The sequence below is a fragment of the Nannobrachium achirus genome (assembly GCF_963921795.1).
Source record: "Nannobrachium achirus genome assembly, chromosome: 11".
Lineage (NCBI taxonomy): Eukaryota > Metazoa > Chordata > Actinopteri > Myctophiformes > Myctophidae > Nannobrachium > Nannobrachium achirus.
This window is the reverse complement of record NC_137820.1, coordinates 21,754,771-21,766,711: the sequence shown is the minus strand read 5'-3', so window position 1 is coordinate 21,766,711 and position 11,941 is coordinate 21,754,771. Positions and strand designations below refer to the sequence as shown.

Here is an 11,941-nt window from a genome sequence, read left to right as displayed (position 1 = left end):
ACTCTAATCAAATTTTTGTCTTAGGAATGTGACAAAAACCAAAAAATATTATTGAACTCTAGTCTCCATGGCATGACTAATCAATAGAAAAAAAGTCATTTTGGGGGTGAACTACTCCTTTAACACGCCATGTATTGTTCTGCCAACATAGTTACGCCAACATAGTTCCCCCAACATAGTTCTGCAAACATAGTTCCCCCACGTCATAGATCGAGAGATACAGAGACAGAGATAGATCGGTAGATCTCCATATATGGCCTTATCAGTTGGATCACTAACAATAAGAATAAGAATACTAATAGGCCTAATAATACAAATATGTTAATCAATGACGAATAGTATGACAATATTCTACGTACTCTACAACAACAACAACAACAATAATAATAATAATAATAATGTTATTTAAAGACGAATAGTATAGCCTCAGACTTCTAGTTATTATACAAAATGCCTTAGCCTAATACCATAGTACACAGTATCACTTGAAACACTTCAAGGCTGCTCAAAAGAGCACTTGATGGTTGGTCACCCAACCCTATGGCAGCTGTTGAGGCCGTACTGATACATATGGACAGACATACACACGCGGACAGTTGTAGGAGTGGCTGGCACCGCTCAAAAACCATCATTCAATCAGTCATAGATAGGCCTACCGTTACTAAATACAGCTAATGCAATTTCACATCAACATTTTGTAACTGATATATTTATTTATGTTAAAATAAGTGTTAGATATACGTAGCTCTATATTCTAGATAGCAATCATGTCTATGTAATAAAGAAAGTATAATAAAAGATACCTGTTTCAGGTCAGTCAGAGAAGTATCTTGGTCAAACTTTGGTCAGTGAACACAGAGGAGCTCAGACCAACTTATAGCACCTCACGTGTGCACCTCACGTGTAACCATGTCAAATGGGGAAGTAGATTTCTTGTATTATTAAAAGCGAAAAAAGTCCGAAAATGAATCACTTGATAAAAAAAATGAATCACGGGACAACCGCTGAGTGTACAGTATTTGTAAGTACCGGTACTAAAGGCACTGGCAGATTTAGCAATTCTGGGGCACTGGGGCTCCAAGCTAAGCTTTTTGTGTTTCCTGAGGACGTACTGTATCCCCCAAAAAACGGAACTTTCAACATTCAGTGGTTTTTCTGTGTGGTCTGGGGTTTCCTGAATAATTTTGCTCAGAGTTCATTGGCCTTCGGACATACATCAGAGGGTGATCTGTAATTATAATTATACAATTATATAATGTTATAATTTCTGTAAAGTAACTAGTAGGCCTAATTAAAGTTTTCAAATAAATGAAGTGGAGTAAAAATACAATATTTGGATGGAGATGTAGGCTAGTGGAGTAAAAGTAAAAGTATGGGAAATTGGAAATAGTAGGCCTACAAAGTACAAAATAACTCAAAAGTGTACTTAAGGGCTACTTAATTACTTTATGCACCACTGCCTGTCCGGACCAGAGTCCCCGCACACAGGACGGCACATTCAGACAGCAGAGCAGAGTCAGCTCAGCGGACATGCATTCATTTGCAATTTGAAGTATTGTTTTGTTGTGTTAATGTGATTGTGTTTGTTGTTCCTGGACAAAAGTAGGTGGTCTATTTAATTGATGTCAACACATCATTGCGTGCAGTGCAGAATGTATACTGTACAGTTCTGCCATCATTAGATGAGATAATTAAAATGACCTGCTGCAAGGGAGGAGGAATGAGAACATACACGTGTTCATTGGCCTACACATTGTCTAGGTTACAAGAGCATGGCTTGCTGGTTTCCATATCATTAACAAGTATTGCCCCAAATCTTGTGCGCAAGTTCATAATGTGGGTATTCCCCAGAATCCCTTTTATGCCCATATATGAAGATCCCTGATGTCATCGATATATATCACTGGACAGATGCCAAGACATGGTGTGGCTGGTTCAGATAGGGAACTCCATGTATGGGCATAAAATATATTGTATGTTGTGATATGGGAACCACTCTAACAGAATACATTTTATGCCCATATATGGAGATCCCTGATGTCATCAATATTAAGCCCATATCTAACAGGACTTCATATGGGATTGCCCACATACTGTATGGAGGAAGCCCATATCTGTGCGGCTGGTTCAGACAGGGATCTCCATGTATGGCCATAAATGGGATGTACTATATACAGTACATGGATGATGGATCTCCATATATGGGTAACTGGTCCGATATACATCACTGGCCAGATGGCCAAGAATTGGCGCGAGATCGCATGTCGCCCTGAGGCGTCTTACTAGTATGGACATAATTGTGTCAGTCTCACGTGGTCTTTGATGTCAGACATGTATGATGAGATGTCAATTTGCAAGTGTCTTGGCCATATATGGAGCATGAGGTGTGACAGACAGACAGACAGACATGAGCAGCAAGTTTTCAAACCAGTAAGACGCCCCAAGGGCGAGAAGCGGTGAGGTCGAGCACACGGCGAGTGCACATGGGCGCGTACACATGGGCACGTGCACGCATCCGCCTCGGTGACAGCAGACTGCTGGACGAGCACTGGAGCTTTGGCATGGGATCAACTTTGACCCAAAAAATGCACAGACCTGGTTGGTTGTGTAAGTTGGACACAATGTGCCCATATTTTCCCAAATATGGAGATGACTGACGTCTGACATCATAGATGTTTGACGCCATAGACCACATGAGACTGACACAATATGTCCATGGGCATTCCCAGATATGAGATATGTCCATATGGGCATCCCCAGATATGGGCTTAATATTGATGACATCATGGATCTCCATGTATGGGCATAAAAGGGATTGTATTAGTGTGGTTGCCCTTACAGGGCATCATCTGGGAATGCCCTTAATATTTACTTTTTGTGGCTGGGTAGGGCCTAAAATGTAAGCTAATTAGTAAGGCCAGACAGGGCCTCGGGACGGCCCATTTAGGGCCCAGTTAGGGCCAGGCCTTTATTTCTGGGCCCGTAGAGAACACTGAGCTGGTCGAGTCATCATTGTGATGTCATAACAGGTCAGGTAAGCCTATATCCTTCTGCTGAGCTGGTCAAGTCATCATTATGATGTCAGAACAGGTCAGTGCAAAAATAAATTCTGTCTTGGGCATTCATTTGCATCATTGTGGTGTCAGAAGAGCATGAGGTGTGACAGACGGACAGACTTGAGCTGGAGGTTTTCATACTAAATATAGCGACCTACGGTCGCAATTAGATGGTGCTGACTATGTTAATGACTATGGTGCTGACTATGGTGCATTTTCGGGATTCTTTCTCTATTGTGACATTACGCTTGAATCCCACAGGGTGCGCAACCGTGTGCAAGCACGAAGACAACGTTTGTTAATTTCCCACCCCCATGTTAATGAATGCAATTCAGGCCAGATCGCGACTACGGAAGTGACTACGCTACTCTCCTACAGAAATAATAAATCAAGTGCAGCACAGCATATCGCTGATTAGGTGCAACGGTAGTGCCGTGATCCGGACGCTGGGTAATGGAAGGTGTAGTCTTTAGGTCATTTTTAAGCCTGAGAATTGTAGTCATTTTGTAGGCAGTGATTTATTTTCTCATTCTTTGGATAAAGTACCCTTTCACCATCAGTTAATGCTTCATATCCATCCTGACAGTTTTATCAGACGATAATACAATAAACAATGCTGTTTGAACAGACTCCCCCCCCCCCCCCCACCCCTGAGGCGCCTGCTAGCCTACTGGTCCAGGCGCATACCACTTAGGCATTGCCACATAGGCATGGTTGCCTGGTGGCATCCCCAACTCTCCCCCCATTTCCTGTCAGTCTATTGTCCTATCAATAAAGGCAATAAAGTCAGAGAATAAACGACCTTGATCACTACAACAGTGGTTCTCAAAGTGGGGTATTGGGGGTTCCAGGGGATCGCCATCAAAATTATAGCAGTTTAACACTTTAACCCTATATACATTGGCTACTTAATTGGAAACTAGACCAGGTCAACCTGGTTGTGCCAGACCCCCTGTCTGTCATCATCATTTATGACATCATGCCTTTTGTAGGCATGTCATCATCATGTCATCATCATATATACCCTTTATATAGAAAAGGGACAGACCGACATTTGCTTATGTAGGCCTACCCATTTCATGGGTCTGGCAATAACTAATCAACAAGCTCATAAAGCGTTACGACACTTGTAGATTAAAGTCATGGTGAAATGGCTTTTTCTGTCATTTTATTTTTAAGTTTCAGTCGGAAACTCTCAGTAGCACCGGCTCACAGGGCAAAGCGACATCACATGATTGGCCCACTGGCTTGTCTTATCATCTGAATACCGGCTTAGTAGCCCAATCACTATTGTGGCCCAGGAGTTCCACCCAAACATATACAGTAACAGCTGATACGAGCCCACAATGTGTCGCAGCCTCACCACATTGTGGGCTTCTAGATCTTCTATGTTCGGTTCACACCGGTTTTATGAATTTATGATTATGTCCCAGTCCAGCCATGGGGGAGTACAATTAACACAATATACTTAATATAATATGTTGGGATAAGAAGGTTGGTGCATGTGTGTGTGTGTGTGTGTGTGTGTGTGTGTGTGTGTGTGTGTGTGTGTGTGTGTTTTCCCACAGCTAAACTTCACAAACCACTCAAAAAAGTCTCAGTGCCAAACTTTAGCAGTAGGAAAACATATTAGGGATAGGGAGCAATCATTTTTTTATGAACAGCACCCCTTGAAGGAAAATAGGGGAGGGTCATGCTATTTTAATTTCAGTCCTAGGGAGGGTCTGCTGATTTCACTTTGAATTCAAGGGAGGGTCATGCAATTCTTTATTAAAAATAGTCTGGTAACACTGCCAGGCAACTATTCATGTAACATTAGGTTAACGATCGCTCTTTGAAAATGCGCATTTTATCCAGATTTGACCACAGGCAATCAACAGCACAAAATGAATGATAATTCTAAATCCTAATAATTTACAGTAAAATTTACAGTAAAAGTAAAAATAAATAAATCGCAGTCCCACCTAGAACTTGCTTCTCTGTTCTGACCTCACCACTGGTTAGGAATAACTATAAGTTTAGGTTTTAGGCATCATTTTGCTGTGGTAAATGTCATGTTGTAGGGGAGGGTCAATCTTTTTTATTTTTTTATGCTTGGGGAGGGTCATTGATTTTCCCCCCAATTGAGAGTGAGCGTCATGGCATTTTATATCAGGGCTTATACATTTTCTCCAGTTGTACCCCTCAATAAAAAACGACCCCTCCCTTTGGCTACCTCTGGCCATTCTTGAACAAGTACTGTATAAGGCCAATGAATATCTCACTCTCTCTTTCTGACATTTTCCTCCAGCTTATGATCATCATCTGTATGCAGGAGGGTAAAACTGACATGCGCATCACCATATCTAGCCTTGGACAAGACTGACACAGATGAATATCTGTCAGTCTTGTCCAAGGCTACAATCGGGGTCATCTCAATACAACGCATATGCTGTTTCGTATTCCCCTAAAATCACACTGCCTGGAATAGAGGAGTGAGTAAGAAATCCTTTCAAAGTGGCAAAGTTGGAGTGGAGGAGTCATTGATACCGTTGAATGTACGAATCTTGTAAACTGTACATTTCTACATATCAGTGATTACAACTGGTAAGGCACTGAAGCAGACTTTCACCACACAGGCCTATGCAGACTTTTGGGTATTGTGCAAGGTGCAAACTGAGGACTGCATGGGTGACAATGCATTGAAAAAGAAAAACTGAAAAAGAGGTAGAGAGGTTAGCTAAATATTTCCCTCCCCAAAAGGTAGTAGCGCTCACTGACCTAATATATTACACTGGTGCCCTCTGCTGGAAACCCACATGCACTGTAACACTGAATCAAATGAATCCAGGCATTAATTTATCAAAGCATTTTTATTGTCTGTACAAAACTGTAAACCACGCTTTGGAGCCTTCATACGTTGATAATGTAAAACTGTCTTCTGGAAAATAATTTCCATGTACACGTAGTACTGTCCAATTCAGAAAGTAAGTGCATCGTTTTCTCTGTTGGTTTATATTTGTAATCCAATAGGTCATCCTCTCCACCAGCCTATCCAACAGTGGAAGCTGACAGAAAGCAGATGTCATTCATTCTTCAGTCATCTCCACCACACAGACCAAGCATAACCCTCTGGTAGTCTCCCTTGGTGTGTTCCTGCATGTGGAACAAAGACGCAGCGTGACATCAATTCCTATTCTAAATAGTGTTTAAATAAACGTTCAATAGTCTATAACAGGGGTCTTCAACGTTTTCAGACCAAGGACACGAGAGATGAAGCAGGGACCCCCACAACCTATTCAGAGATTCCATAAAGTTTCATCGTTTGACAGCACAATCATCAGTGTATTGTGGATTCATGTCAATTTGTGTTTTCAGATATTTAACCACTTGAACCCTCAATAAACTTGACCTTTCACTCTGTACTTAGTCTGCTTTTTCCCCTCTACACCAAACCTCTTTGCCAAAAATAGCCGATCTACAAGCTCACAACGCCTCGCAGCGCAAGGCGTTGTGAGCTTCTCGATCTACTATTTTTGGCTAAAGTTCTCAGAATATGGAATATGGGTTCAAGTGGTTAATAGAAAAAAGAAGAAAAAAAGGTTTCTATTTGGAGGACCTCCTGTAGTAACTCTGAGGGACCCCCTGTTGAAGACTCCTGGTTTAAATAAACGTTCAATAGTGTATAATGTTCTGTATTATGTTGACACCTACAGTGATGGTCTTGTACAGGGACTGGCCATTGTGTGCCTTGAACTCTGTTCGGATCTTCATGAGATCCACTTCACAGCGTGACACCATTATTCTGGTCACCACTTTCTCCTTGGCTCCCTTGCCCTAAGAAGCAGACAAGAGGCACTGAGATACATGCAGTAGCAAACACTAAAGCACTCTATGCTCAGAGTGATGCAATGCTGGTGTAAGCCACTGGCAGCTGCAGCATTCCTGTAGGAATATTGTACTTTCACAATAATATTGTACAGTGCTTCTCAGTTGCAGCTGTTCCCAAAAATATCCCCAAAACTGAAAATAACCAAATTTCAGCAAGAAAAAGAAAGTGGGTGTTATAATTACCTTCATGGCTTCACTGAGTCTGTTGGCAAAGTACAGCTGTTTGTTCTCAAAGCACTGAACTGTAACAGAGGTGCAAAATAATTGTATTCAACTCGCATTTGTCAAGTGACATCATAGCTTTGAAGGTTATTCAGGAACTTGAACTAATGTACATACTGACATTTGTCTTATTCTAAAACGTAATACAAATTACATAATACTGTACGTATAGTCAAGTGCAGCGCACATACCCAGTGTGAGGAATGACTTCTCTAGGTCTCCTTTAACTTCTTTGCGGATGCTCTCCTGCATGTCATACGGGCTGTAGTTCTTATATCTGTCAAATACTAGCAAGGAGAGAGAACAATTAATCAGTATTTACTCTGCATTAGAAGAGCATTATTATCTTTATAGCATTTTTATTAGAAGTCTGCACATGACATTGAAGAGAGACATGGAGGTGAGAGGGCCAACAATGTGCAACAACAGTACCTAATTGATAATCAAACTGGGAGTGGGGACATTGAGGTTACAGGATCAGTGATTCTTACTGACCTGCAGTAGTCACATCAAAGTAAAAGGTTTTACAGAATGATGTGGCTCTAGCTACCACCCAAATATACTGCTCAAAGAAATGAAGGGAACAAAATGTTCCCTTAATTCTTTGAGCTTTCTTTGAGCAGTGCTACAGTATACTATACTCAAATAAATTCAAATAAATTAAGGGAACATTTTGTTCCCTTCATTTCTTTGAGCAGTAATAGTTCAAATCTGACACAAGGCATCAACTCTGATATGAACTTCATTAAACATTTGTCGAGAAGAAGACTTAATGCTGAAATATGACAGGATCTTTGTACCTTTCTGAAGGTGGGGTACACTTCTCTCTGACATAATGGAGATCCATGTAGCCACATCTGTTCCTTTTGTCCCAACTCCAGCATTGTAGAGAGCCTGGGTTACAATAATGAACCACCTGTAAAGAGGGGCGCCTTTGCAAGCTCATGGCACAGGGTGTCATGCGTTTCCATAGACATTCACATGCAATAAGCTGACTGAGACGAGATGAATGTGGTACTTACCCTGGCATCTTCATCGATCTTCTCGTAGTCTATTACACAGGATGGGTCTGTCCTCTTAGTCTGCATAGAAATAATGGTGTGACTCAGGGAACTGGTTGAGGGCATGGTGTTAAGAACAATTATTCATCAAGACAGGAACCACTAGATGTCACCTGAACCAGGGCAAGGAGTAGCTTGGCAAAGTTCCCCGAGGTGTCCCCAGCCACATCCTTATCCAGGTCCTTTTTGAACACTGCAGTAAAAAAAATAATAATAATAAGGTATTCAGCAGATACTGATCCAGTATCAGTTTAATATCGGCAAGATTCACTGTCTTGCACTGAGATGCATTGCTGTTCATTGTACAACACATAGTAAGTAGGTGGTTGTTGTTGGAATGAAGGTTTAAGACACTGACAGCACAAGAAACATTTTGGGGATACCACTAGTAAAATATTGAAACAAAAGATCCATGCAGCACCGCTAATTGCTACTTTATGCTTTCAGTACAAAACGAAAACCTTCACAACAAGAACGAGGTGCTGATGAAAGGTCTACATAAAGCAAAAAAAGCACAAAGTACAAAAAGCTCAAGCATTAAATTCATGGTGATTGCATAGATATGCTGCTTTGGGATGCCAGCTTCCACATAATATGAATGGCTGAGAATCTTATTAATGCCTGTTTTAGACTTACAATCCTTGTAGACTTTCTTGATCTCCACCAGCTCACTGTTGCTGCGCGAGCACAGAATCTCAATCAGGACGTCCTCATCTGTTCCAAGACCCTGAGAATGAAAATAGAGCATATTTTTCCATTCATAATTCCATATTTACGGAGACATACAGTGATTACATTGAGATCATACACAGACAAATCTTGACACTATTAACCACTATGATGCAGCCATGTTGACTTTCCATTTTGTTGTTGCAAAATGCGATACAGCAGGACCGGACGTTTTTTTTTTGTGAGTTGCGAGTAAACAACCAATTTTTTTCCTTTTCGTATCCTACACTTAAAAAATATCTTATTTAAAAAAAAGTTTAAAAAAGGAAAGAAAATCAATTAAAAACAAATCCAACTTTTTTCTAAAGTATTTCATGAATAAAATCAGAAAATCTAATTTTATTTTCATAAATAAATGAAAATGAAACGTTTGAGAAGTAGTGAAAATAGTAGATCTACAAGCTCACAACGCAGCCCTTAGATCTGCTATTTTCACTAGTTTTGGTCCCAGGCAATCACCTAATCTCTCATTTGGGTCTCGACCTGAAAGGTTTGTGAACCACTGATCTGCAGTACAAATTAGTTTTAATATTTCCTCCCTGCTTCAAATTAAATCACAAGTACTGTCATTTGACCAGGAGAGGGCAGTGCAGCCTTACAACCTGCTCCAGTGTTTGCAGGTATCAGGTAATGTGTCCTTTACCTTAATAGATCCCCTGATCTCTGAGGCATCATACTGGGCCGTGCTCTTCATCAGTCCCAGAATCACAGTTTCCAGTGAACCAGACAGCGCTCCCTTCAGGGCTGTGATCATGTCCTGGAAGAAGAAAAGCATCGAACCTCATCAAGGTATCAGAGAGTGGCCTATATTATCAAGGACCCTGCATTGTGTGGATTGATGGAAATAAGCTTTATCAGACTCTGGAAAGTCTGGACAGATTTGTTATACGGCCTGGCCTACCTTCTTGGCTCTCCTTTCATATGCAAAGGCAACATCTCGCCTCTGGGAGTAGGTCATTTTGGTTAGGATGTCAATGATGGCGTGCTCATCCACCCCTGGCATTGAAGTACAAGAGTAGAGATACACTCATATCAGAACAGGCAAAAGGATGATGGATTAACATTTTCCTATATTACATGAACTTGCATAGAATGATTGAACATGTTCTGTGCATCAAACAGAAGAGGTAAAATAGCAATTGTTTCCAAAATTGTTTCTGTATAAAGAGTTTTAACTGTACTGTTTCACCATTGTAAAATGCAATTGCAGACCATTTGACAGGCCTTCAAGATTGACAGGCTTTCCATGAGATGACTGAGTAAGCTTCCATGGCTCTGCTCATGACAGAAAAGGCCACTGGCTGGGATGGAGAGTGTCAGCAGTGAGGCATTACATTGGAAACGTTCCCAGGCTCCCAGCACAGTAAAACGGGTTTAAAGCCAGGAAGCTGACTCACAAATACCAGCTTTGTTGCCCTGCCCACTTGAACCACTTAGCACTCATTTACAGTAAGTACAGTATGTGCCCCATTTTACCCTTTGTTTTGATAGCGGTCTCTATCCTGGCCGCATCTTTATCAGCATCAAAGTCCTTGGCAGGAACCACAGTGGGATAGGTGGCCTCCTGGCACTGTGGATTCAAGACAGGTTATAATGAGTGTGGGGTGAATCCAATAAGTGAACGATTAAATGCAATGTGCTTAGTGTTGGAGTTACGTTACTGACTAAAACCTGCAGTGTCTTACTGTATTAAGAGAGAGTTGACCCAGGAACTCAGATACCAAAGCCATGTTGATTGTCCTGGAAAAGGTTGACAAGTAAATGGATTATATCAACAATCACACAAAGTAAAGCTCAGTTTAACCCCATCACATACTTCTTGTTGTGAGTTGACACATCAGTGATAAACCCTGCTGAGGTCCGATTTGCTTTGTATGAACCCCCCCCTCTCCTCTCCCCTCCTCGCTACTGGGAAAAATTAGTCATAAGGGCCATTTCATCACAAGATCTGTTTCCTCCTGAAGCCTTTCAGTACCCGTCTCAAAATTGCTGTGCCTTTAGGAAACAATGCGTCATTCAACAGTTTCAGTGTTATCCACAGCAAGTTTAAGCCATTTCATCTCAGCAAATACTTTACTTGTTAATGCTTACAGATAACAATGAATTAAACAACCCTTTTAAAGCAGTTTAGTTCTGACACACACCCTAAATTGTATGCCATGCAGACAGGCTGGGCCAAGTTTTATTAGATTTTGGTGGTTCATTAAATACTTAGCTGTGGACTGTCGTTAAGGCACTGTAACATTGCTGTTAAGAAGGCCTCTTCTAGCAGGGCGTGCAAGCTGCTAAATCTAACATTAACATAATAGTGCTGGAATGATCAGGACTCAGGAGCAATGGAGCATATGTGGTGACTATCATGCGTTACAGTACTGTATGTGGTTACCGTAAGTCACTAATCTTTCCAATGTGACAGAGAATTCTCTTCAAGCTTACCGCAGAAGTAACCTCATCAACTTGCCAAACAGAAATCATAGTTATAACACAATTGTAAAACATGAATACTGTCAGCCTACCTGATTTCACAAAGTTGAGATGATGCACTGAAGAGTCTGGGCTGTGTGGAGTGAACTGGGTGTGGTGTTTAAATACCACAGGGGTTTTTCCCTGACCTGGAAAAGGCTTCCCCTCTCTCCTCCCCTAACCAAAGTACACTCCCCTTTCAGTTCCACATGGTGCAGTAGTCTGCACTCAAGACTCCACCCTGTCTGATGAAAGTAATTTACAGATCTACAAGCTCACGTGCAGGGGCGTCACACCAAATTCTGGGCCCTGGGTACAAGGATTCACTGCGGGCAAGAAATGTGTGCAAGAAACCTATGTCAAGGACCCCCAAGATGATATGTATTTGGCCACAAACCCCGATCTCAAAATATTTAGTTCCAGGGACCCCCAGAAGCAAAATTTGAGTTAGAAATGTTCGCTTAAAAAATACATATATTCAAAGATTTTCACACATTTTCACAACTTTTCAAAAATAGCAGATCTACAAGCTCGCAGCGC

The 11,941-nt window shown here is 41.3% G+C and overlaps 1 protein-coding gene across 1 annotated transcript; it reads right to left on the bottom strand.

Moving 5' to 3' along the window:
* Positions 1–6,122: 6,122 nt before the first annotated feature.
* On the bottom strand, positions 6,123–11,483 carry anxa2a (annexin A2a). The gene is made up of 13 exons (XM_080737682.1): positions 11,455–11,483; positions 10,624–10,678; positions 10,415–10,508; positions 9,840–9,934; positions 9,582–9,695; positions 8,846–8,936; positions 8,323–8,402; positions 8,171–8,230; positions 7,949–8,042; positions 7,340–7,435; positions 7,110–7,168; positions 6,750–6,872; positions 6,123–6,191 (listed from the first exon to the last, which is right to left on the bottom strand). The coding sequence occupies exons 2-13, from the start codon at positions 10,666–10,668 to the stop codon at positions 6,132–6,134; spliced, it is 1,011 nt and encodes a 336-aa protein (XP_080593808.1). The 5' UTR covers positions 10,669–10,678; positions 11,455–11,483; the 3' UTR covers positions 6,123–6,131.
* Between the last annotated feature and the right edge of the window lie 458 nt (positions 11,484–11,941).